Genomic DNA, 26,529 nt, shown 5'->3' with positions numbered 1-26,529 from the left:
GCTTTCCAATCCTGTACGACTGACTTTCTTTTGCAGAACACAGAAGACAATATTTTTTGAAGAATGTTTGAACTGTTTTTGTCCATGTAATGAAATTCAGTGGGGTTTAGCATAGCAACATTTCGTTGACAGATCATTTTCATCATAATTTTGGTCAACAACGTTTTTTCACCGACAAACGAGATAACTAAATCTAAAAAATAAAAATGAATGACAAAAACTATGACGAAAATCTATTGACTTTTTTTGTCAATGAATAAAAACAAGACGAAAATGTTAGGGAGGAACGATTTGGAATGAGATCCAATCAGAACTGGATAAATGTGAGAAAGCGTGACGACGCGAAAGAGCTTGATTCAATTCAGCTCAATTCCGCCTCTCAGCGCACCAGTACTGAATTAAGCTCTCTTTCACACTTGGACAAATACATAAAATGACATAAAATTATGTCAAAATATTGGTTATGTCTTATGTGAACGTAAACAGTTGGGAGAATATCGGATATGGATGTGAGAGATTATCGGATCAGTGTATTAGATTCGTGCATTCGGCTTTAAAGTGACAGTAGCCTAATAAACCCGCTGCTGTCCACCATTAATGTTAATCAAATAACAAAAGAAAAAGAGAAAAACACTCAATGTTCTTTACTGAATAACATTAATGCTTTCATTAAGGATTAATCTACATTTAATTTATACAAATAAATATGTCCGCTTGAAAGAATGAAGAGGTTTTATTTAATTTTAAGATAAATACAGACATACTATATGTTCCAGCAGTTAAATCTGTGTCTGTATTGCATGTTCAAACCTTAATCTCATTCATATTAACAGGTTAATAGATGTTTTCTCCAGGAGTATAAAATGAGTTTGGACATTTTAGAGAAATGCTTAATTGATGCATTACAATTTATCGACTAAATCTACTGTAGACTGGCCGGAAATCTCAGGATTGGTCACTTGTGCTTCATGCTTCATAACGTGGTCGCTATTTACATCTCATGCCGTCTGTAAACTCTTGTGTTATCAAGGCAACGACTGACGCATTTGTACTAGATTCCAAAGAGCTCCGTTATCAACTCCACAGTGGAAAATGAAACCTTATCCATAGCGGCTGGGCCGGATCGGCAGGGAATGAAGCGGTTAAGCAATGAGACAGGTTTGGCCTGACAGTGGAAAAGCAACTTAAGCGTGTGACTAAGCTCCAGTTCCCATCATTCTCCGTGGAAACACAAGAATGATAAAATACACAGATAAAGCAACAATTACACACATAATGTCTGTCCTTTGCACTTCATTTTCGTGCACTAGCTTCTTGGGAATTCAAAAGGAGTGAAAGAGAATTGCCTCACGTGTTCCTTTTATTCTGAACAAAATCAATGTCACTTCCTAATTACGATCTCAAACCTCGAAAGTGGGAACATCACAAAAATATATATTTTTTAAACATACGGTTTTCAATCACACCACATCAGCGATCTATAATTAATTTGAGAAACATGCACAGTAACACATCCTCACCGCATTACATTCACTGACATTCTGCATGGGCCACAGCCCACAGCGCAATCCTGCTCCATTACCCCTCTAATGCCCCAGTGATGATGTTTATTCTCGATTCCTTTTGGGATCTGCAGACAGGAGTTTCACACACTCTGCTCAGCCGCTCAGTTCCTTAAGGAGCGCGCCAGCAAAATGAGCTGCATCTGATGATCAGGAGACACCTGCGACGCTTCAGGGCAGCCAATTCTGCAGCAAATGGACTGAAAAACAAATGTCCTAATGTGTAATGTCCCCACACACCGACAGGTGGCCAGGAAGAACTGAGGATACACTCAGAGTGGGCATATCTTGGCAGTTGTGTATCTGTGTGTGTGTGTGTGTGTGTGTGTGGGAGAGGTGATGCTGATAGCAGTGTTGTGTATTCTATGCAGGTGTCTGTAGACACTCTATCCTGGGAGTTCACGGTCACCACTGTGGATGACAACAATCTGCTGTTCCCTCCCAAGGTGAGTAACTGCTGCCATCCTCTGTCCATTAGGGGCTGATGCACCTGACATTTGCATCTCTCTCTCTCTCTCTCTCTCTCTCTCTCTCTCTCTCTCTCTCTCTCTCTCTCTCTCAGTCTTCAGTGTCACATGATCCTTCAGAAATCACTCTAATATGCTGATTTGCTGCTCAAAAAACATTTCTGATTATCGGTGTTGAAAATGGTTGCACTGATTAATATTTTTGTAAAAACCACGATACATTTTTTTCAGGATTCTTTGGTAGAAGTTAAAAAGAACAGCCTTTATTTGTAATAGAAATATCTTGTAACATTATAAATGTCTTTACAGTCACTCAATTTAATGCATCCTTGCTGAATTACAGTATTAATGTTATTTATATAACACCTATTACACAAGATCAAGTAATTTTATTAAATTTAGTACCCCCCCCCCCACTTCTACTACCTTTGGACGTAATGCCTTCTTTTTTCTTTGTTGTCTATCTTTTTTAATTCAATTGCTTGTTCTATGTGTCATGTGTTTGACTATGTACAGTTGTACAGTATGTTCCTATTTATTCCTGTAGCCTCTTGGCCAGGTCATGTTTGTAAATGAGAAGTGGTTCTCAAACAGTTTACCTGGATAAATAAAGGTTAAATAAATAAAATAAAAAATTTAAATTGAACTTTTCAGTGGTAGTGCCACTGTACTAGTAATTAAGTAATTAAATTAATAACTATTTAAATGCATTTAACTAATAGGTTTACATTACATAATGATTCTTAATGTTATAAGTTATTAGTAAGTGTTACTGTATGTACAGTGTCCTCCACTAATATTGCCACCCTTGGTAAATATGAGCAACGGCCGCTGTGAAAATAAAGCTGCATTGTTTATCCTTTTGATCTTTCTTTTTTTTTTTTTTTTTTTACAAAATGTTAATGTTAACAATTGAAAGTGTTGAGAAAATCACATTATTAAATAAATGTTTTTCTTCAATGCATGTTGGCCACAATTATTGGCACCCCTAGAAATTCTTATGAGTAAAATATCTCTGAAGTACATTCCCATTCATCTATGCGTATTTTTTTAGCACACCAGGGTGACTAAGAAATTGTCCAGCCATGACTTCTTGTTTCACAGGAGTGTAAATATGAGGAAACACAAAGGCCAAATTCCCTTAATCATTCATCACAAGTAAAACCAAAGAATTTAGTTCTGATGTGCAGCAAAAGCCCGTTGAGCTCCACGTTATATATGACCTGTTATAAAAGCTCTGGCATTGCTCATCCTTGTATTGCCGACTGTACCGTCGAGTTTATACTGAATGGACATTTCGGACCATAAAGGAAAAGGAAATGAAACGGTCTCTTCTTCACTTAGATTGTCGCGGTTTCTGTCAGCATTTGACGTTTTTTCTCTCAAACGCTGAATTTCTTTCTACCTTCACACTGTACAAGTTTGGCACTGCAATGTGGAGCAGGGCTTCATAACGCGGGGTAAAAGCAAAGCGGTGTTTAGAACAACGATAACCCGGGGTTAAGCGCAGTGTGAAAGCCCTTATGTCTCGTTTCCAAGTTAAATTCTTGCACTGTAGACTCCCTCATGCTCTCTCTCTCTCTCAATGACTTTGTTTTGCTCTCGACCTCTTGTCCCCCTCTCCTCCAGGATGGGGTGCTCATCCAGGGGCTGTATCTGGAGGGGGCAGGCTGGGATAAGAAAGCTGCCAGTCTGGTGGAGGCAGAGCCCATGCAGCTGGTCTGTCCCATGCCCACAATCCACTTCAAACCCGTGGAGAGCCGCAAGAGGGTCGCCAAGAGTGAGTACACTGTCTTAAAGGGATAGTTCACCCAAATATTTCAATTCTGTCATTAATTACTCACCCTCATGTCGTTCTAAACCCGTAAGACTCTCGTTCATCTTCAGAACACAAATGAAGATCTTTTTGGATGAAATCTGAGAGGTTTCTGTCCCTCCGTTGACAGCTACACAACTGACACTTTGACACTTCAAAAAGTTTATCAAGAGATCGTTCATTCTCGTGTTACTCAGCAGCACGTTTGAGCTTCAGCAAGAACCAATGAGGTTTGTTCTCGTGCGTCAAGCTGGTTCGGTTGAGCTTCTGTTTATGTTCGCTGATCAATGTTTAGATGTGTTCATCATATAAAGCGATCGAGACTCTTTGGAAAATGTGGACAAAACAGCTCAATTCACCTTTATTTATATAGCGCTTTTTACAACACAGATTGTTTCAAAGCAGCTTTACAGAGATAACAGGAAAATAATGCAAAAAAGTCTGTTTCCAGAAGAAAATAGCATCACAGTTCAGCTTAAGTAAGTTCAGTGATGTTTAATTTTTGTTTTAAAAAAAGTTATTTAGTTAATTTATATATATATATAGCTGCTCTGGAGTAAACCGTGATGTCATCGTCCAGCTCAGTTTAGTTCTTGTATAATAGTGTCAATGCAGGCAGATCAATAATATTGTTGAATATTAAATTAAATGTTAAATTTAATGTCCCCAACTAACCAAGCCAAGCCAAAGGTGGAAAAAGGCGACAGTGGCGAGGAACCAAAACTTCATCAGGTGACAGAATGGAGGAAAAACCTTGGGAGAACCCAGGCTCAGTCGGGGGCCAGTTCTCCTCTGGCCAATTAACGAACAGTGTATGATTATGATCCAGGCAGCATTACAGGTCAGAAGTCAGATTGGATCAGAACATTCAGAATATTATCCAGTTTCATCTGGTTGAAGATCGGAGTCACGCCGGTATGGAGACGGGTTTGTTGAGGATCAGTGCCGATGAGGCCTTCACAGGGGAGAGTCTAGTTGACACAATCTCTGCTGACACTTCAGGGATGCGTTGTGGACGTGTCTAGGTGCAGGTCCTCCATCTGGTTTGGATACGGCCCCAGAGGGACAGAAATCTCTCAGATTTCATAAAAAAGATCTTAATTTGTGTTCTGAAGATGACGAAAGTCTTACGGGTTTGGAACAACAATTAATTAATAACAGAATTTAAATTTTTCTGTGAACTAACCCTTTATGGCCCATTCACAGCAAGAATGATGACTGTAGTGATGACTGTATTAGCGTCCACACCAGCTGACGATTTCGTTCGATTTATTCTAAAATCTGCGCCACTTTAAATGCTCGAGCTTTGAAAGCAGGATGGATTCTGATTGGTTGTCGATGTTCTTATCGTCCATCAGCTGGAAAAGTAATCGTTCTGAAAGTGATTGGACCGATTTTGTTTCTCTGTGGCCTTGTTGTTATAGTTGTGGTGTGACCTCTGAATTAAACTATATCTAAACTAAACTTTTTAACTATATCTTTACCATGTGTGTGTGTGTGCAGATATGTACTCCTGTCCCTGCTACTACTACCCCGTACGGTCTGGTGGTGCGGGTCGCCCGTCATTCGTGGTGGCCATTGATCTGAAGTCTGGAGCTGTGCCTTATGATCACTGGATCAAGAGAGGAACCGCTCTGCTCATGAGCCTTGATAGCTAAACACTCACACTTTCACTGACACTTCATTATCACTCTTATTTTATACAGTGTGTTCAACAGATATCTCTTACAGTGAGTAAATGTAATTTAAAAAGAGAATGTAATATGTGCTAAATCATATACTGAAAAACCCATCGCAATGTTTTATGACCTTGCAGAGTTGTAAATTAATTCAAATGTGTTTAATAAAGCAGACAAAACATCTCAGTATTTTTATATTCAGGGATGTTGCAGATTTTCGAGACATAAAAAACTTTAACAACCAATAGATTGGCCAATCATCAGGAAATGTAGGACATGCCTGCAGGATGTCAGCAAGAGGCTGTCAATCGAATTTTTGTGAGAATCAACCCTAAGGTGGCGCTACAGTTGATGAATTTACTTTTTAGATCTCAGGAATGTTCTTCTTTCTTCAGTGCCATTTTATTTATTAATCAATTATTTTTTAATGAAAATGTTCGACTATTTGAGTTTTTAGGGAAACCTTTCCTTTTTTTTCTTTTCTAGAATTTGTTCTAGACCATTTGTTTGATTCAAATAGACTTTGGTATGTAGCGTCAAGATGCACCTGATGTCCTTTAACTAGTCATATAGATATACATTAATGCATTTAAAGGAAAGGGCACATATATCAATATTCAAAACCATGATCAACAATACAGTGTGAGAGTTTGGCATCATATACTGTATAATATTTACACTACCGTTGTTTTTGAAAGAAGATTATGCTCAAAAATGTAATAAGTGTCAAGTACACTTTTCTAGTAGTACAGCAGACTGTGTGTGTGTGTGTGTGTGTGTGTGTGTGTGTGTGTGTGTGTGTGTGTGTGTGTGTGTGTGTGTGGTACCAATTTTTGGTCAAGATCTTGTATTGACAATGCAAGAGTCCAGCACTCTGGAAAGTCTCCTCCAGCACATCCCAAAGACTTTCAATGAATTTAAGGTCTGGACTCAGAGGAGCCGATTCATGTGTGAAAGTGATTATTCATGCTCCTCCCAACCATTCTTTCACAGTTTGAGCCTGATGAATCTTGACATTGTCATCCTGGAATCCTGGCCATGATGTGTCTTCCTACATGCTTGTTTAAGAAATGAAAGCTACACACTCCATCAATTAGGGTTAGAAGAACTGATGCCAAACATATAACATGCTAGAAACATAATAATCACAGCAATAATGAACCAATCATTGACTCTATTTAAATCCAAACAGTGACTTGTTTTTGACCATGCAGTGTATACACTCACCTAAAGGATTATTAGGAACACCATACTAATACTGTGTTTGACCCCCTTTCGCCTTCAGAACTGCCTTAATTCTACGTGGCATTGATTCAACAAGGTGCTGAAAGCACTCTTTAGAAATGTTGGCCCATATTGATAGGATAGCATCTTGCAGTTGATGGAGATTTGTGGGATGCACATCCAGGGCACGAAGCTCCCGTTCCACCACATCCCAAAGATGCTCTATTGGGTTGAGATCTGGTGACTGTGGGGGCCATTTTAGTACAGTGAACTCATTGTCATGTTCAAGAAACCAATTTGAAATGATTCGAGCTTTGTGACATGGTGCATTATCCTGCTGGAAGTAGCCATCAGAGGATGGGTACATGGTGGTCATAAAGGGATGGACATGGTCAGAAACAATGCTGAGGTAGGCCGTGGCATTTAAACGATGCCCAATTGGCACAAAGGGGCCTAAAGTGTGCCAAGAAAACATCCCCCACACCATTACACCACCACCACCAGCCTGCACAGTGGTAACAAGGCATGATGGATCCATGTTCTCATTCTGTTTACGCCAAATTCTGACTCTACCATCTGAATGTCTCAACAGAAATCGAGACTCATCAGACCAGGCAACATTTTTCCAGTCTTCAACTGTCCAATTTTGGTGAGCTCGTGCAAATTGTAGCCTCTTTTTCCTATTTGTAGTGGAGATGAGTGTTACCCGGTGGGGTCTTCTGCTGTTGTAGCCCATCCGCCTCAAGGTTGTGCGTGTTGTGGCTTCACAAATGCTTTGCTGCATACCTCGGTTGTAACGAGTGGTTATTTCAGTCAAAGTTGCTCTTCTATCAGCTTGAATCAGTCGGCCCATTCTCCTCTGACCTCTAGCATCAACAAGGCATTTTCGCCCACAGGACTGCCGCATACTGGATGTTTTTTCCTTTTCACACCATTCTTTGTAAACCCTAGAAATGGTTGTGCGTGAAAATCCCAGTAACTGAGCAGATTGTGAAATACTCAGACCGGCCCGTCTGGCACCAACAACCATGCCACGCTCAAAATTGCTTAAATCACCTTTCTTTCCCATTCTGACATTCAGTTTGGAGTTCAGGAGATTGTCTTGACCGTGACCACACCCCAAAATGCATTGAAGCAACTGCCATGTGATTGCTTGATTAGATAATTGTATTAATGAGAAATTGAACAGGTGTTCCTAATAATCCTTTAGGTGAGTGTATAATGTATGGATGTGTGTTTAAGGATGCAAAGAACTTATTCTTCAACAACTTGTTAGATTTTAATACATAAAGTAATAGTAATAAGTAAAAAGTTGGACGGAATTGTTATTGCACTTGGTATAGAATCCTAATTTCTTGTAGGTTTGTGCTTACAGACCAGTTGCAAATTATTGCAGAGACAACAATTAACAAATGTACTGAACAATCCAGGACTGTGTCACATCCATGTGTAGAGCCTAGGACAATCTGAGTTCACATGCCACATTTCCAGTCATCGAGGGCTCTGTCATTTCAGAAATTTTTTAAAATTGTGCAACTATGATCCAATTAGTTGAAACGCGCCACCAAACCATCTGTATCCACAGGAATTATTCCCTTAAGTTTGACAGTTTTCACCACATTTCCCCCCGCAGTCGGCTTGTACCTTGATGATGATTGACGCATGTGGCTGTGTTTGTTCTTTAGAGCTGGAGGGGGAGAGAAGCGGCGACCTTCTCAGGACACTCATAAGATTGAGGGAAATTCTTGGAAGAAGAGAACAAGAGAGCAGAGAAACTGGAACAGAAGAATAGTTGGGAGTGAGGGTGGCCTCCGTGTAAAGCTGCATTCACTCTGCCATCCTCTTCTGAAAGAGCCAGACTTGCTGGGACTGTAAGGAGCTCTTTATTCAGCCTCAGGTCTGTGTGTCTCTGTACCTCTAACTGGTTGTTGGGGTGCTCATAGCAACATGTCTGATTCACATTCAAATTGGCCTCCAAGGCGCCATTGTAATCTTTTAGAGTACTTCAGATTTTTTTTTTTTTTTTTTTTCTTAAAAAAATGGAAGTTAAAAAGAAGAAGGGAGAGAAAGACATCTTTTGATTCGCGAAATGGAGGATGAAGTCCCCAGGGTTTATTCATCACCCCAATGTTCCCACCTCAGACCCATTGAGACTGTGAGAGGGAGAAACAACTCGCATGAATCTGACACTTGTTGCTGCGAGTAGCTCAGGAGAGACGTGTAAGACTCCGACAGGCCAAGTTTATCCAGATTTCTGTCCGTACCCTCCTCTCAGACACCAGATGAGAACTTAATACTGGTCCCGGAGTGCCAGCTGAGGACAAGTGGACAATCGGATTTGCGTTTTGAGTGATCTGGTTCCCTCGGGGACATCAGTCCCGAGTCTCGCTACATTTGATGCGACATAATCGAGTTAGCTCTTCTCTGTATAGTATTGCATCAAACGTCCTCCATCTGTGTATTCAATTATGGCAGTAAAACACCGAACAGGGACATTCCATGAGGAATACACTGAAAACACACACACACACTCATCATGCCATATAAAACTAGTACATTCTTTACAGAAACAAACTACACCCAGCTTTGATCTTTTAATTACATTTTACCACATTAATTTAAAATAAAATAAAAATATTTGACTGCAGTGCAACAGGTTTGCAGACACAGTAATAAAAAAGAGAGAGAAAATCTGTATTGTACGAAAACTTGTTTATAAATAATATGGTAGCAGTCCTGTTCCCTATGTACATACTATGTACTTATTACTTACAGTAACTGGGTAATGACTAGGTACTAACCATGAACATACCCCTAAACCCATGTAGTTACCTTATATTAACCAGTAATTTTGTGGGTAAGTATGTAAGTGCACATACTGTAAAATAAAGTGCAACCAATACTATTATTTATACAGACAGAAATCTGGATAAACTTGGCGCGTCCAAGTTTTACATTGATGCCTTTGCCTATTATTATTATTAATTTTGAAAGAAGATTCAGGGACATGAGTCCCGATTCTCGCTACATTTGAACCGTATTTTTGATCAAATAAATGCAGCCTTGGTGAACAGAAGAATTGGTTACACTTTATTTTGATGGTCCACTTTAGACAACTAACTGTCATTAGAGTAGGGCCTATTAGTAGACTGTTTAGTTCAGGTATGCAGAATAAGTTGACGTAGTTGCAAAGTTACTTATAGCCAGTGTAATGTCTGTTGGTGGAGCATCACAATAAATAATTTAGCAGATATTAAGCAGACAGTCTACTAATACCCTAATGAGAGTTAGTTGACATGAAGTTGCAAAGTTACTCTAGTTAGTAGAATGTCTAAATTGGACCATCAAAATAAAGTGTTACCGATTCTTCTGTTGACCAGGGCTGCATTTATTTGATCAAAAACACAGTTTGATCAAAAATATATATTTGATAAACTTGGCCATCCAGGAATTACAGATTTAAAAACTCTCTTAAATATATATATATATATATATATATATATATATATGTATGTATGTGTGTGTGTGTGTAATAATAGTATTTTTTATATAAATTAAATATTCTTTGAGTAACACTAGGCTAAATACACAGGGGTGTCTCTTTGCACCATTTCATTACCTAATGTATTTTGTAACAGGTTCCGACGCAAGTTCATATTTCACAAACAAATCTCCATTTTGACAGACACAGTCAATATTGGCCCCCTTTTTGCACACATGTCCCAGGTTCAACTCTTGCACACAACATTAGGGGCTAGAAATGGTCAAATATTTGGTGATCATTTATTTTACCGTGTCCCTGTTACACGAGCCATATGGAACACTGTTTTAAATAGTTTTTTTTTTTTTTTTAAACAAAATTCTTTATATAAATTATATTTTTCGAAATGTTTTGTTTGTTTAGATAGGCTACTCTTGTCAAAACCCCTGAATTCCAGTGCTAAGAAGACCTGAAGACAGTACAAGGGTTAATTCACTAGAGATGACAGAAAATCAATACCTCCCCATCAACACCACCAGCCCCACATTATCCCTCAAACGGACACCCTGTTCCCTGCTCAGATGGAGAGAGAGAGAGAGTGAGTGAGTGAGTGAGTGAGTGGAGGGGATGATGGTGGAGGAATCTGGGAGTCTCGTGCGTCCCGGAGAAACGGAGGCGGGGCGGTGCGGGTCCAAGAGAGACTCGTCCACCGAAAATAAACCTGCGTGAGGGGGGAAAACGAGAGCTTGGGAGGAGGAGAAAGAAGGAGAAGGGGAAGCAGCTCGAAAGAGTGCAGAGGGAAACAGAGAGAGAGAGAGGGGAGTGTCTGCGTTTGCAGTGGATTAAAAACTGCGCAATTTCCAGACGCGCATCATCATCCTCATCATCATCCCCTTCAGATGAAACTCGTGTGTGGACATGAGGGTCTCGCGCCGCGCCACCACCATCACATGACGCGAGCAGAGAGGAGTCGTGATGCGCGCGCGCGTGCGTGCGTTTTTGGGGGAGAAGACTCTGGAACAATTTTGCGCGCTGATGTTTGTGTCACATCATCTCCTCTTACAGTGGTTTCATAACGCAGCTGCGCCGACATTTTACAGTGTGCGATTCAAAACCCCTCGTGCATGACATGATGAAGGTGCTGCGGCGTTCATTCACAGCGCGAGGCGAAACAACTGCGCAGTTGCCTTTTTTACCATGCATTTTTACAATGAAGATATGCGAGAAGAAGAAGAAGAAGAAGCCACATCCCAGTTTGACTCTCCGTGCATTAGCAGGTAACGTTAAAGACACACACTTTCTGGACTTTATGCACCACGTAAACACAGCGTATGGATTGAGCATCTGTTGTATACTAATAGCGATAATGTTGCCGTGTGTGAAATGCAAAGAAACGTGTCGGAAGCGTGATTAATTTCCGCCTTTAATTTCCTTGCAGGTTGATGAAATTCACAGGCATTAGCACTATGTGTTGGTTGCAAACAGAAAGTGAGTGAAGGTTTCCATATGAGTGGTGGATAAAGTTGCCCACCCTTTCCCAGTAACACGGGTGAGATCACAGTTAATGTGAACCGGGAAGACTGTGGGAGTTTAATATTACGTAATCGTCTGTTTTAGAAATACTATTAGGGATATATCACAGTACATTTCCATCATGTTTTTGTGTTTTTTTTTTTCTCTCTCAATAATAATAATAAAAATGAATGCAAAGCTCACATTTGTTATACACGCTTGTGAATCAAACCGTGCTGTGTTTTCACATAGTTCAATCATTGAAAGTCAGATCGTCGCTGAATGAGATTCGGGCCTGGCAATGGGCGCTCAAGGGTGTCGCATTTTTTTCTTTCGGAAATGTCATGTGGTGAAGTTGTGGCGGGATGAGAGATTTTCCAGGAAGAACATTTTTGAATTTTTTTTTTCTTCTGTTTTCTCTTCCTCTCTTCTGCTGACTGCACGTCGCCGCCCCCTTTTTCCCCTCGTGTGTTTTCTACGTGTGACCGCATGGTGGCGCTGCTGCACCGCTAAAGCTCATCCTCTCAGACTCGGCGCTTTCATGGCGGCGGTTAGTCCTCAATGAATCCCCCAGAATTAAGTCTTGCACATAATGAAATGAATAGAGCTATTTGAGAAATATATTTAAAACCATTTACACTATTATTATTATTGTCCAAATCCTCTGCTCTCAGCCAAAAACAAACTCAGGCATATTCAGTTGCCAGACACTTCTACATCTTGGGTTCAATGGACAGATATCACAATAAAATATGAGCTTTTTGGCTACCAACACAACAGATAGGTTTAATGCACGAAAAAAAATAAAAAAAATACCCCATATTAGGGGTGTGAATCGTCACTGGTCTCACGATTCAATTCAATTAAGATTATCATGTCAACGATTTGATTCGGTATCACGATGCGTTGCATCCTCACTTTTCAATATTACTGCACATCCCTACATTTTCGTCAATGAATAGAAGCAGCCAGATGTATATGAACTTATAAGGGTGGATTCCTGCAGGGGTTCAGTCTGCAAGAAATGCCGAATGACTAAAGAAAACTGCACATTTCTTGTCTATTCCACCCACTGCTACTTATACCAACGATGGAAATAAGCGCAGTTACAATAGCTTAATATTTGTGGGAGAGCGTTGCTATTGAGAGTGACGATATTGTATTGCAATATGTAGCACTTCAAAGTCAATACCAATTCAAAACTAGTTAGCATATTAGTTGTAATTGAAAAGGTTTAATGACAAAATTTGGTTATGGTTACACTTAAAATAGTTACAAAATAGATGTATGAGATGATGATAACTTATACCATTAATCTTACCCAGCATGTAAAATGTTACCTGAGAGAGACAGAGAGAGAGAGACAAAGAAAAGAGGAGGCAAAAGGAGAGAGCCCCAAGAAAGGGACCTAGAGAAGAAGAGAGCCAGAGCAACAGTTTCAATCTTCTTTTATCCTTTCCTTGACCATGTGATTAAAACCCAAATGTGAGACATTCAAACTGACCAATCAGATAATTACACTTCCCCCACCGTACTAAAGGTGTGACAATTCATCGACCCCCAAAGTACAAACATTTTAGCCTACAGGCCTTGATCACTATCAGAAACCTCTGTGCCTTTAGGAAACCCCAAATGGTCCTTGTGGTGGAAAGAGGGGGTGGAAACAGTCAAATATCTTTGTTCATTTAAAATATCTTGGATTATTTTCAATCCTACAAACTCCCTTTTCATTTCATCTGCTCCAAGAAAGTACTTTCTGAATGTAGCAAACATCAAACACAACTTAAGTCTGAACACAGCAGACGACAGGACCATTTCGAACAAACACTAGTAAATACTAAAAGCGCATGTCTTGTAAAAATAACGCTCACACACGCTCGCATGCTGTACATGTTAAAATATTGGGTGCATTTTTTAGTACTCGCTTTTGTGTTTCGCCTCCCTCCGCCATTTTACGCTCGCGTGTATGTGACGAATGACGTCAGAGTAATGTCAGTAGCCTATAACCGATTATGGTCTATCACTGCATCTATGCAGAATTGTTCACGTCCGCATTGTGATGCATCGATGCAACGATTAATTTCAACACCCCTACCCCATATTTACAATTAAAAATACTGCTGGATCTTTGATATTGTGGGCCTATTTTTCTGCTTGAGGTCCTGGACATCTTGTTCAGATATATGACATCATGGAATCAAATAGCAACAGATAATCAAAATCTAAATCTGCCTGCATCTGCTAGAAATCTTATTATGGGACTTGTTTGGATCTTCCATCAGGACAACGATCCAAAACAAACATCAAAATCAACACAAAAATGGGTGTCTGAGCACAAAATTAAGGTTCTGCCATGACCATCCCAGTCCCCTGACCTGAACCCAATTAAAAAACTTAGAAGTGTTTCAACATGGATTTGGGAAATTGGAGGATCATAACAGATTCAGTATGGAGGAATGATCTCTGATCTCTTGTCAGGTGTTCTCCAAACTCATCAGGCATTATAGGAGAAGATTCAGAGCAAAAGTATTGAATAAAAGGGTGCCATTAATTGACCGTTCGCAAAGACCCGCCCCCTTTAGTTACTGTTTCTATGTCCGACAAGCCACGCCGCTCTCACGCCACACATCATGTTTTCACAGTGAAAAATACATCGTGGAGCAGAGAGGTCACTGACAAGGCGCTGACAGACAGGACAGACCAGGTTACTTTTGATATGAAGTCTCAACTTTCAAATTTGGTAATTTTTTAAATAAATTTAAACAACAAATACCGTTTTGTGGCTCTTTAATGTGTCGTGACAGATCGCTGTAGAGCCTCAGTTAAAGCTGCTCGTGAACTTCTAGTTCATTTATAGCATCAAATAAACATGAATTATCATCAGAAGGAATATTGTTTTAACCGTGGAAAGACGTCAGTACACACCGGTTTTCCAGTTCACATCCACCGACATTAATCTGCTAACTCTCCTGACTGCTTTGTCGGACAAAAATGGCGGATTATGATTGGTCAGATCGCCTGTCAATCAAACTCCCTGCGAGGGGTCAATTGTGACCAATTACAGAAAAACATTCCATAAAGAGATTTTCCCCCCATTTTCATTTGTTTTACTTTCAATGAAAGGTTAGGTTTTTGTGATTATTATTTTTTTACGTGTGTTAAATTGTCATATTTGCCGAGGGTGCCAATAATTTTGACCACTACTGTCTTTAAAATAACGGTGGCTTTAAAAAACTCATGCTGGGGGCTCAGCTTTAATATAGATTCAGTTTGTGTGACCTGTGGCGACCCTGAACTTCACATGGCACTTTCAGTGCTTAGCACGCACACACAGAGGTCACAGCTGCCACACTAAAAGAAATGTGCGACAATTTGCTAGCACTGACTGAATACAAACAACAGCCATTATTATGTGTGGAATGAAGCAGAAAATAGAAACAAACTGCTTTGCTGTGGAGAGGCAGCAGTTACTAAACAAACGTCATGCATCCAGGCCTGTAGGTGTCAGTATAAAGTCTAAACCACTGGTACTTACAGGACGAATAAGATAAAGCTATAAAATAAAAACCTTGTGATGTAAAATTTAAATAACTTGCAAAATAATTCATTATAATTCACTACAGACTTGGTTTCCACTCACTGATCGCTATATATATATATTATGTATGTATTATGTGATACTAACTATATTATAATTGCAAGACTAGAGCTGCATGACTAATCATTAAAAGATCTCGATTCGAAGACCAGGGCAAATCCTTTTGAAACGTGGCGCTTCAATTGATTGTATCAATTATATAGTTACACCAGTAGGAGGCGACATGTGACTGTCAAAAAAAAAAGATTTGTAATTGAATCATTCATTCAAGTGATTCGTTCAAAAATGCTGATTCATCCAGTAATCAAGTACTAGTGAGTCATTGAATCATTCATTCAAAACGATCTTTTTTTTTTTTCAAATTAATTAAATATGTTAAATAGACTGCAGCAATTAACCTTTTGTCAGAACCTCTTGTAAATGACATGTTATTGTCTAGTTGGGAGAATTGTGATCTCTATTTTATCTGGAGTCGTGCAGCTCTAATTTCACTGTTGAATTTCACAATTAACATTAAAAAAAACCCAAAAAAACAGCCATCTAGGTCACTTTTTAAATATTGGCAAATTTGCATAAAAAACAAAACCTATCTCTTGCATCTACAAGGCACAGTCCCTGTGTGATTTATATCAGAAAATCTGAACAGCATTGATTTGTCTTACATTTCTGATACTTGCTACCTGAACTAGAAATCCCTGTTCCCTGATCCAACAACCTCTTCCTCAGAAGGGTTCATCTGTCGCTCCGCTCTCATGTTCTTCTAACACCTGACATGTTGGTCAAATGCATGTGATGTGTCTCTTATTAGACACTTGTTCACTTTATATGTATCTTATATTGCACATGTATGTTGTCTGAAGTCGTCATTATGAGCTGAAAAGGGTTAGAGAGAGAAGCAACAGACATTTCTTGCGACTATTGAGAAAAAAAAAGACTTGAATTATTGTTTCTGCTCAGATATGATCCTTGTCCCTATGTTTTCACTATTTCTTTTTGAAGGTATATGTCACTTCACATGACCAGGAGCAGATCTGTGTTGTTCGTTCCACTAGATGGCAGCACATGCTCAGAAAATGAAGGTTGTTGTTCAGATTCCTTTGTGTTCGCAGTTGAAAACTCTGGAAGACAAACAAAACATGCCAGTGCTGATGATCATGTGAGCACTGCATTTGGATTTACACGAAGAATGCTGCGTCTGTTTTGCACACTTGTGCAGTGGTTCTCAACTAGTGGGTCATGTGACACGATCTGATGTGGTTGTGGACAGCAGGGGAAAACAGCGTTTAATGCAAATACACTATGATAGCAAAATAAATAGGCTTATTAAAGGGAGGAAGTTTGTTGGCCATGTCATGCGTCCAATATATCGCTTCGGTTTTGTTGCGAATTCAGTTGTCATTTAGGCCTAGTAGATTGACCTATGCTAATATGTACGTCCTCAAATTATGATCAAGAGGCAAGATGAAAGTATGAAATACCTGCGATAGCTCAACACAACACATTTTGGGCAGTGAGTTATTTAAAAGCATGAATTAAATTTTGTACAAGACACAGTTTGTCGCCTCTTGATGTCCAGTGAAAATCTAAAGGCAGACTATAATGTTAATTTACGCTTTTCTGTGGTTGTGTTGTGACTCATGAAGTCCTCAGGTTTTTATAATTAACAATAACATTATGTTGTTCTTCTCCAGAGTTTACGGTTTCACCGTGGCTGAGATCTGGCTGGCCAACGTGAGCGTCAGTCTGGATGAGCCTGTGAATCACAGATCCAATGAAACTCAGTGCCGTTTATCTGCCAATGGGAGAGGACGATCCAGACGCACTTCATGTGGACCAATGGGGTGGCTGCTGGATTCATCTGTGGGCGGAGCTGCTGAGAGGTCAGAGGTCAGTTGGCATGGACTTGTTGAAGATTAAGTTGTCTGCTTTAATACACAAAGTAGATCACTGTGTTAATCACTGTTGTGTTTCCGGAAAGTGTTTCGCCGGGATGTTAATAACTGTTTGTTGGTCGGCCTGATGCTGTATTTAGATGCAGATAATAATTTGTACTTTTATTTTGAGAAAAATTATATTTAATGATAAAAGTATTTTAAGTTCTGTCATCTTAGTAATTGTAATCTCGTGCTGTCTGTGCTTTTGTAAAAACGAACAAAAACACACTATCAAAAATGTGGGTCAATACGATATCTTATGTTCACTCTGGCTATAAATACAGTAAAGCAGAAATATTATTATTCAAAGTATTATTTTTCTATCTGAATATATTGTAAAATGTAATTTATTCATGTGATGCGAAGCTGAATTTTCAGCATCATTACTCCAGTCTTCAGTGTCACATGATCCTTCAGAAATCATATGCGGATTTGCTGCTCAAATAACGTTTGTTATTATTATTATTATTATGAATGTTAAAAACAGTTGTGCTGCTTCTTGATGCATTTTTTTTCAGGATTCTTTGACAAATAGAAAGTTTAAAAGAAGATCATTTATTTAAAACATGAATTTTTTTGTTACATTATAAATGCCTTTCCTGCCATATTTTATTAATTTGATGAATAAAATCATTTATTTCTTTAATAATAATAACTGACCCCAAACTTTAGTGTATGTACATAGCAAAAGAGTCAAATGTTAAAAATATTCAGCTGTCAGTCACATTGTTTAAAAAAGCCTAAAGAATATGTTTAACATGACAGTATGAGACTGAATAAATTGCGTGCCTAATCTCAATCTGTGCAAACTATATCCAGTTTTTCAACTCGTGTCATGAACAGGTAAAGTAAACTGGTTACTTTTACTTTTACATAAGATAGATGTGATGTAACTGAACGTTAAGCAATGATTACTGGAGCAAACCACAGGAATCCACAACCAGTTCATCCGCTTAGATAATGAGTCCCACCTTAAAGGGAGAGTCACCCAAAAATGTTAATTCTGTCATCATTTACTTTCCCTCAAGTTGTTCCAAACCTGTATATGCCCGAGTTTCTTTCTTCTGTTGACACAAAAGATGATATTTTAAAGAATGTTGGTAACCAGACAGTTGACATTAGCCATTACCCATTACCCATAGTAGGCGTTATGTCAAGTCAGCATTATTTGTGCTAACTGACAGACGGATTTAGATGCTGTTCAACCTGTAATATTCCATTCAGTGTCATTTTTAGTGGTTTAAAAAGAGGAGTTAATGAGACTGGTGCTTAAAAATTAATCCAAAAAAGTAATCACATGAACAACAGTAGTGATACGGGACAGCCAAAATGTAACTGATTGTGAAGTTGAAAGTGAAATTGAGAAAATTATTTTGAGGAATTGAGTGTTATGTGTGTGTGTGTGTGTGTGTGTGTGTGTGTGTGTGTGTGTGTGTGTGTGTGTGTGTGTGTGTGTGTGTGTGTGTGTGTGTGTGTGTGGAGACTCAGTATTGTAAATGATGGTGTTGTTGTGCAGCACTGGAGATGTTAAGGATAAGACTCTACTGTTGTGCCATGATCAGAGGAGAGCTGAGACCGTTTGTGAACCTCTCGGCTGCTTCTCATTGGCTGGTGTTCTGAGAGGTCTCTGAGTGCAGTCTGGGATTTGAATTACAGTGATTGATTTATTTAATCATGTAAAGCATGCAAAGAGCTCCCATGGATTCCTCTTCTGCAGTGTCTGTCTGTCCCACTCGAATGTGATGGACTTACACACACACACACACACACACATGCAAACAGTGCTTTGTTTTAAATTAAAAAGCTGCAGATGTGATGTAAAGAACAGCATTGATTGAGAAAGTAATAGATGAGAGGAACATAGAGACTTTGCTTTGAAAGGGCACACACACTCTGACGACACATTTAAAGAGAGACTATTGTGCTTTATTTTTTTTACATGCTCAACTTTCTTTAGTGTGTAATGTTGGCCTGCAAAGTTACAAAGCAAAGGGAGTTATTCTCTGTATCAGTGTCACTGTTTCTGAACTCCCTGAAACGCCTCAATTGTAGTCTTGTGTTTTCTTCCGGGAACGAACACGTCACGATATTTCTCGTTTAGATAATTCCCGCCCAAGGCATGCGCAGAATAAAGGGATGAGGCCTGGTCGTCGTTGAGTTGGTTAGTAGTGTGTTGAAACTTGTGGTTGTTGCATAGTTTCTTGTTTGCATGACATTTGGACTTCATAAATCCTTATCTTGAGCAGAACAAGCTAGCTGACATTAAAGCAGAATAACTGAGAAAAATGAGAATTAGTCCTCAGATGACATGTCTGTAATTTATAGAAAAACATCTAGCATTAATTTGATCTCAGATTCATTAAAAGTAGTAGTAACTCCACCACCTGCGTGAGCTCATTAACCAACATGGTTGAAGTTGAACTACCAATTTGCGACAGTACGGTCGTGACAGTCGTAACTCAGAGCGTTACTGACAGACTGGGAAGAGAGGAGCTGCAACAATGGAGAATATGTGAAAAATAATGTGGTTTTGAACATTCAATCAAAATCAAAATCAAAAATCAGGACTTTGAAAAAGTGCATAATAGGTCCTCTTTAAAGGGATAGTTCAACCCTAAATGAAAATGCTGCAATCATTTACTCACCCTCGAGGTGTTTCAAACCTGCAGGCCTTTTCTTCTTCTGTGGAACACAAACAAAGGTATTTTGAAGAATGTTTCAGCAGTTTGTCCAAGTCAGTGACATCCCCCCCCCCCCAAAAATAAAATAAAAATATATATATATATACACTACCGGTCAAAAGTTTTAGATCGGTAAGATTTTTTATGGTTTTTTTTAAAGTCTCTTCTGCTCATCAAGGCTGCATTTATTTGATTAAAAATACAAAAAAATTATAATAATATTGTGAAATATTATTACAATTTAAAACAGTTATTTTCTATGTAATATACAGTAAAGTGTAATTTATTCCTGTGATCAAAGCTGAATTTTCAGCATCATTACTCCACTCTTCAGTGTCACATGATCCTTCAGAAATCAGAAATCATTCTAATATGATGATTTGATGCCCAAGAAACATTTATGATTATTATCAATGTTGAAAACAGTTTTTTACATTTTTATTTCATGATGCTGTGATGACTAGAAAGTTCAAAAGAACAGCATTTATCTGAAATAGGAAGCTTTTGTAACATTAAACACTACCGTTCAAAAGTTTGGGGTCAGTAAGAATTTTAATTTTATTTTTTATTCAATACTTTTATTCATCAAGGATGAGTTAAACTGATCAAAAGTTACAGTAAAGACATTTATAATGTTAGAAAATATTCTATTTGAAATAAATGCTGTTCTTTTGAACTTTCTATTCATCAAATAATTCTGAGAAAAAAATTGTACACAACTGTTTTCAACATTGATAATAATAATAAATGATTTCTGAAGGATCATGTGACACTGAAGACTGGAGTAATGATGCTGAAAATTCAGCTTTGATCACAGGAATAAATTACACTTTAAAATATATTAAAATAGAAAACAGTCATTTTACATTGTCATAGTATTTCATGATATGAATGTGTATATATATATATATATATATATATATATATTTTTTTTTTTATACATTAAAAATCGTACCGATCTAAAACTTTTGACCGGTAGTGAACATTTTTCAAAAATATCTTCTTTTGTATTTAATGGAAGAAACAACTCATACAGGTTTGGAATGACGACAGAATATTAATTTTTGAGTGACCTGTCCCTTTTAAATCTGTACGTGATTAACCTAAATGAACAGCTTCTATTGTGTATTCCAAAACTTGCAAATGAGTTTGCTTAACATCGAACAGTGAGCTCAAATACCTTGTTTGGTTTAAAGAAACCGGTGCTGGAAGTGGCAAGACCAGTAATTATTTGCTATTCTGTTAAAGTACCAGGATGTATATAGTGTGCAAATCAGCAGCTTTCACAAACTGCTCTGATCTGAGCGTCCCATCACTCATCACTCTCACCAGGCAATGACTGTCAGCCACACAAGCCAATGTTTTGACTATCAGTAGTCAATTTGGAGCATGTTGTAGCTTAATCTGGCCAAGAACCATCCATTATGAGACTGAGTCTGACTGACATCAAATCAAATTGATACATGAAATATTAAAGTTTTTTTTTTTTTTGGAGCAAACCACGACCATCCAATCAATCACAAAATCAAGTCCCGTCCTACATTTGTTCTTGATCGAGAAGCTGTTTAACTCTAATATATGTCATAATTGGGGAAAAAAGACTGTCGCAACTTCCATTTCATGCCGACTTTATCGCAACAAAAAAGTTATACGTTACCAAAATTTAAAATAAAAGCCAACTTAAGTAAATCCGTTGCTTTAAATAAGTAATCAGTGTGTCATTGGCCAGAGAAGAAGTCTTCATAGTGTTTGTGCCGGTGTATTATCTAAGAGAGGATCGTAGAGTTTCAATGATCCAGTATGTGGGGATGTGTAATGGAAAAGGAAGGTTTATTTTAAGTGTGTCCTTCAGGAATGGAGAGATGAATGTGTCGTCTGTGGGTCATAGACAGTAGTCTTGAATCTGGACTGGGCCGTTCAGCAGTGTGAAGTGAATTAGATTGTGTGTGAGAGTGACTGCAGTTAATGTATGGTGTCATGATGACAAGACTGTCAATCACCTGCCATCTCTGCTCTGGGTCACCTTTGCACACACACACACACACACACACACACACACACACACACACACACACATGCTCACGACTCTCTGCTTGAAGGTCTTGAACGACACATAACTCTTCCTAAAGCTGGACATCAGTCGGACACAGTCTCCTCTCCATAAAGAACTGCTCTTCACCTTCTCCTTTATTCATTACTTTACTGCGCTTTCATTTCTAGCCTTGTTTTTGAAAATACTGTTGTGTTTTCGGATGGGCGGATGGATAGGTAAATAGGTAGGTAGAATGATGGATGGATAGATAGATAGATAGATAGATAGATAGATAGATAGATAGATAGATAGACGGTTAGATAGATAGGTAAGATGGATGATAAATAGGTAAGTAGATAGATAGATAGAAAGATAGATAGATAGAAAGATAAATAGATAGATAGATAGACAGTTAGATAGATAGATAGGTAAGATGGATGGATAAATAGGTAAGTAGATAGATAGATAGATAGATAGACAGTTAGATAGATAGATAGGTAAGATGGATGGATAAATACGTAAGTAGATAGATAGATAGTAGGGGTGGCACGGTTCAGAAAACCCACGGTTCGGTTCGTTTCACGGTTTTAGGGTCACGGTTTTCGGTTCTGTAAGGTTCTTGTTGTTATTTTTTTATATGGGGCGTGTTTGCAAAACGCAGCTTCTCATTCCCCCTTTCGAAGTAATATAGTCAGTGAGCGGTCACCGTGAGGAAACTTTCAGTGGCCTTGGAGGTCCATCCATCTGGAGAGCTACGTGGGCTGTGTCGGATAGGTCTTTATCAATTTCTCCTCGTGTCTCGTCATCATAGGCGTAATTTGCGGTAATTTGTTCAAAAACACCACTTTTGAAACATCTCGCGGCACGGATGTACCAATACAAATAAATAAAACATCTCCAGGTAACTAGCAAATTATTCGTTTCATTCGCTTGTTAAATAAGAAGCAATCTAGCGCTGAAATTTGCTGTTTTAATCAAGTGATCAAAGTGCTCGTTGCCGCTGCGATCAGTGGCACTGATACAGTGTTCTCTTGTGGCTCGCGCACACGCCGCAGTCTTCACTCGGACGCGCGCTTCACTCCGTTGAGGAGACTCTCTATTCGTTCCGGTGAAATCACAAAGCAAAATTCACACAAATCTGTCCCTGCTTGATATACAACCACTGATAAACATAATCGGTTTTGATGAACCTATGACACGCTTGGCAAGAGTTCTGCCACTGGACCATTAAAGTAGGCTACATTTGTGAAACAGTCGATCTATGTATTTATTCACGTGAAAAAACAACATAGTGCAGTAGATCTCATTAAATGTCTAAGTAAACCCAGTGTACTATTTAAATCGATTGCTGGACATCATAATGTTATTCTACATACATCTGATTTATGATTTAGCATTGTATTAGCACGGGCACGAGGCTACATTGCGCATGCGTTGAAGTCGAACCGTGCGACGCACACACGCACCGAACCGAGACAAGCGAACCGAATGGTTCGGATGTTTTTGCATGTACCGTGCCACCCCTAATAGATAGATAGATTGATAGATAGGTAAGTGGATAGATAGATAGATAGATAGATAGATAGATAGATAGATAGATAGATAGGTAAGTGGATAGATAGATAGATAGATAGATAGATAGATAGATAGATAGATAGATAGATAGATAGATAGATAGGTAAGTGGATAGATTGATAGATAGATAGATTGATTGATTGATTGATTGATTGATTGATTGATTGATTGATTGATTGATTGATTGATTGATTGATAAATAGGTAAGTGGATATATAGATAGATGGATGGATGGATGGGTATCAACAACTAACTTTATATGGTCTTGACAGAAGGAGAGAGAGAGAGAGAGGAAGGAAGGAAAGAAACAGAAAGAGTTGAGTAAGCTGTAGGAACGAGTGTGGGTAGATATCCTGTACAGCCTCCTCTCAGCGTGGAGAAAAGAACATGATGTCACTCTGAGAGGAATCCCACCTGTGTGTGTGTGTGTGTGTGTGTGTGTGTGTGTGTGTGTGTGTGTGTGTGTGTGTGTGTGTGTCTGACAGGTACACAGTGAATGTGTCCTGTGTGGGTCAGTGTTCTGTGTGTCCTGAGGGGTTTCTGTGTGAATGTTTCTGTACAGAGGAAGTGATGTATGCCTGAGGCCCAGCTAACCATGAGGAGGAGGAAGAGAGGAGAGGAACGCAGGAGCCTGTGGGGAAGAAGGGACTCGGAGGAGGAGTTGTTTCTGTAACCACTGCCAGCGTGGAAAGTAATTGTCCCCAAGTTCAAGATTTAGTTTTGATACTTTAGTTTTTGTTGTCTTTTTGATGCTCAACAGATGCTCACTCTCTTCTCTCACTTAAAGGGACAGTTCACCCAAAAATGTAAATTCTTCATCATTTACTCGCCCTCGAGTTGTTCCAAACCTGTATGAGTTTCTTTCTTTCTGCTGAACACAAAAGATGACATTTTGAAGAATGTCAGTTGATGAGTCGCATTGATTTGAATTATTTTATTTAATTATTATATAATTTAAAACGAATATAAATATTTTAATATTTAATTAAATGTATTTAAATTGCCACTCCTACTTTCTGTCAAATAAAAAAGTTTGTTTTTCTTTCCATCAGAAGAGCCAGAAATATATTGAGAGGTCTTCAAATATTGACTCTATCAATAGCGCGTCCTCGGAGCAGCCGGGACATTCTGCCAAACATCTCATTTGTCTCACACTAAAGACAGAAAGTCATACAAGTAAACATTCATTTTTGGCTGAACTCTTCCTTTAATAACTCCCCTTATCATCATGTCGGCTCACTCCTCCTCCCCATGTTCACTGAGGGAAGGTGACGAACGGGGATGTAGAAATCAAAACCTCCTCTTCGCCCTCCACCTCTTTTGAATGAAAGGAGCTAATCAAAGCCCCCCACACACACACACACACACACGTGTAGCCACTGCTTTCGGCTCTTTGTGCTCCAAGCCTTTGTGTTGAAGAGGCCCTGACAGGGAGAGAGACAGACTCGCAGAGACAGAGAGAACACTTAGAAGACGAGTGATCACGTTAAAACACGCCACTGTAATTTACTCCGATGCTGCTGTGCACTTTATCAGGAGCACTGGCAGAATGTGAACGCTGCACACATACACACGTCCCCTGCTTAACCCCGACACAGACAGACATTACCCAGATGCTGCTGCAGCCAGAGACATCAATCATGGCCTGTCCACTTCTCTCCCTCTTCTCTTTCTTTCCTTGTCTGTCTTTGCTTCCCCCTCTCTTCTTCTTTCAGTGTGTTTTCTGGCATGACAGATAACAGCACATTTGTATTGCGAAAGCAGCAGCTGAAGAGCTGCAAACACAGTATATTTACTAGATTTGTACATTTTCTTTAGAAAATGTGAGTTGTGTTTAAATGTACACTACCGTTCAAAAGTTTGAGGTAAGATTACTTTTTTTTTTCTTTTTTTTTTGCTCACCGAGGCAACAAAAGTACAGTAAAAGTGGTAATATTGTGAGATATTATTGCAATATAACTGTTTTCTATTTGAATATCTTTTAAAATGTAATTTATTCCTGTGATCAAAGTTGAATTTTCTGCTTCATTACTCCAGGGTTCGGTGTCACATGATCCTTCAGAAATCGTTCTAATATGCTGATTTGCTGCTCAATATTGAGTTTATTTCAATATTGAAAAATATCAGCTGGTTAATATTTTTGTGGAAACCGTGATACATTTTTCAGAATTGTTTGATTCATAGAAAGTTGAAAAGAACAGCATTTATTTAAAATAGAAATCTTTTGTAACATTATAAACGTCGTTCCTTCCTGTTCGGTTATGATCAATTTAATGTATCCTTGAAGTATAAAAGTATTAATAAAAAAAAATGTACTGAACCAAAACTTTTGAACGTCAAAGTAAAACGAAAAAATGAAGTATTTGAACTTGGCCAGTTAAAGCTTGTTGAGTAATTTCTACTTAGTAGAAGTTTATTTTGCAATACTACATCTTACTCAAACAATACATCAGTGAATTAAAGGGATAGTTCACTTTGAAATTAAATTTTGGTATGTTTTAGCTTACCTCAAGGGCATCCAAGATGTAGGTGTCTTTTTTTCCGCAGTAGTTTCAATTTTGATATGTTTAGGTCAAACCGTTCTTGTCTGTCAGTCATATAATGCAGGTCTATGGTCACTGGCTCAAAGAGCATGCACAGAGTCCAAATTAAAACAATTCCCCGTCGTCCAAATTAAACAATTCCCCATCGTAAGTACACATTGATGGCCTAAGACACGAAACGAGCGGTTTGTGTGAGAAAACGAATGTGATCGTTTTTACCTCTTATACACAGCCACGTCCAAGTGATCTGATCTGACTTGTACGCAGACTGGTGCATAGATATATACACTAGATGTCGCCTTGTCTACGGCAGTTCATTGGAACGAATGTCTTTAAGGCGACATCTAGTGTATATGTCTATGCACCAGTCTGCGTACACGTCACACACCAGGATGCGCGCGCGCCCTCAGATCACTTGGACGTGG

General features: G+C 38.7%; 2 protein-coding genes across 5 annotated transcripts in view; both read left to right on the top strand.

Annotated features, from left to right (window-relative positions):
• Nucleotides 1-5,699, top strand: part of dnah2 (dynein, axonemal, heavy chain 2) — a gene marked incomplete at its 5' end in the record, with an annotated part of 117,486 nt that extends 111,787 nt beyond the window's left edge. The window contains 3 exons of the mRNA XM_084404307.1: nt 1,934-2,008; nt 3,659-3,809; nt 5,349-5,699. Coding sequence (XP_084260433.1) covers nt 1,934-2,008; nt 3,659-3,809; nt 5,349-5,503 — 381 coding nt within the window. The remainder of the gene's footprint in view (nt 1-1,933; nt 2,009-3,658; nt 3,810-5,348) is intronic.
• Nucleotides 5,700-11,002: 5,303 nt separating this feature from the next.
• The window catches only part of kdm6ba (lysine (K)-specific demethylase 6B, a), a 93,185-nt gene continuing 77,658 nt past the window's right edge, over nt 11,003-26,529 (top strand). For 2 of the 4 annotated variants that reach the window (XM_084404095.1, XM_084404086.1), the window contains exons 1-2: nt 11,003-11,506; nt 17,031-17,226. The gene's annotated coding sequence lies outside the window, so the exon portion shown is untranslated. Of the gene's footprint in view, nt 11,507-17,030; nt 17,227-24,184; nt 24,253-26,529 lie in introns of those variants that run through there. The other 2 variants (XM_084404089.1, XM_084404091.1) reach the window with 2 other exon arrangements.

The sequence above is a fragment of the Rutilus rutilus genome (genome assembly GCF_951802725.1).
Source record: "Rutilus rutilus genome assembly, chromosome: 3".
In the NCBI taxonomy this organism is placed as follows: domain Eukaryota; kingdom Metazoa; phylum Chordata; class Actinopteri; order Cypriniformes; family Leuciscidae; genus Rutilus; species Rutilus rutilus.
This window is presented reverse-complemented; position numbering and strand designations above follow the sequence as displayed.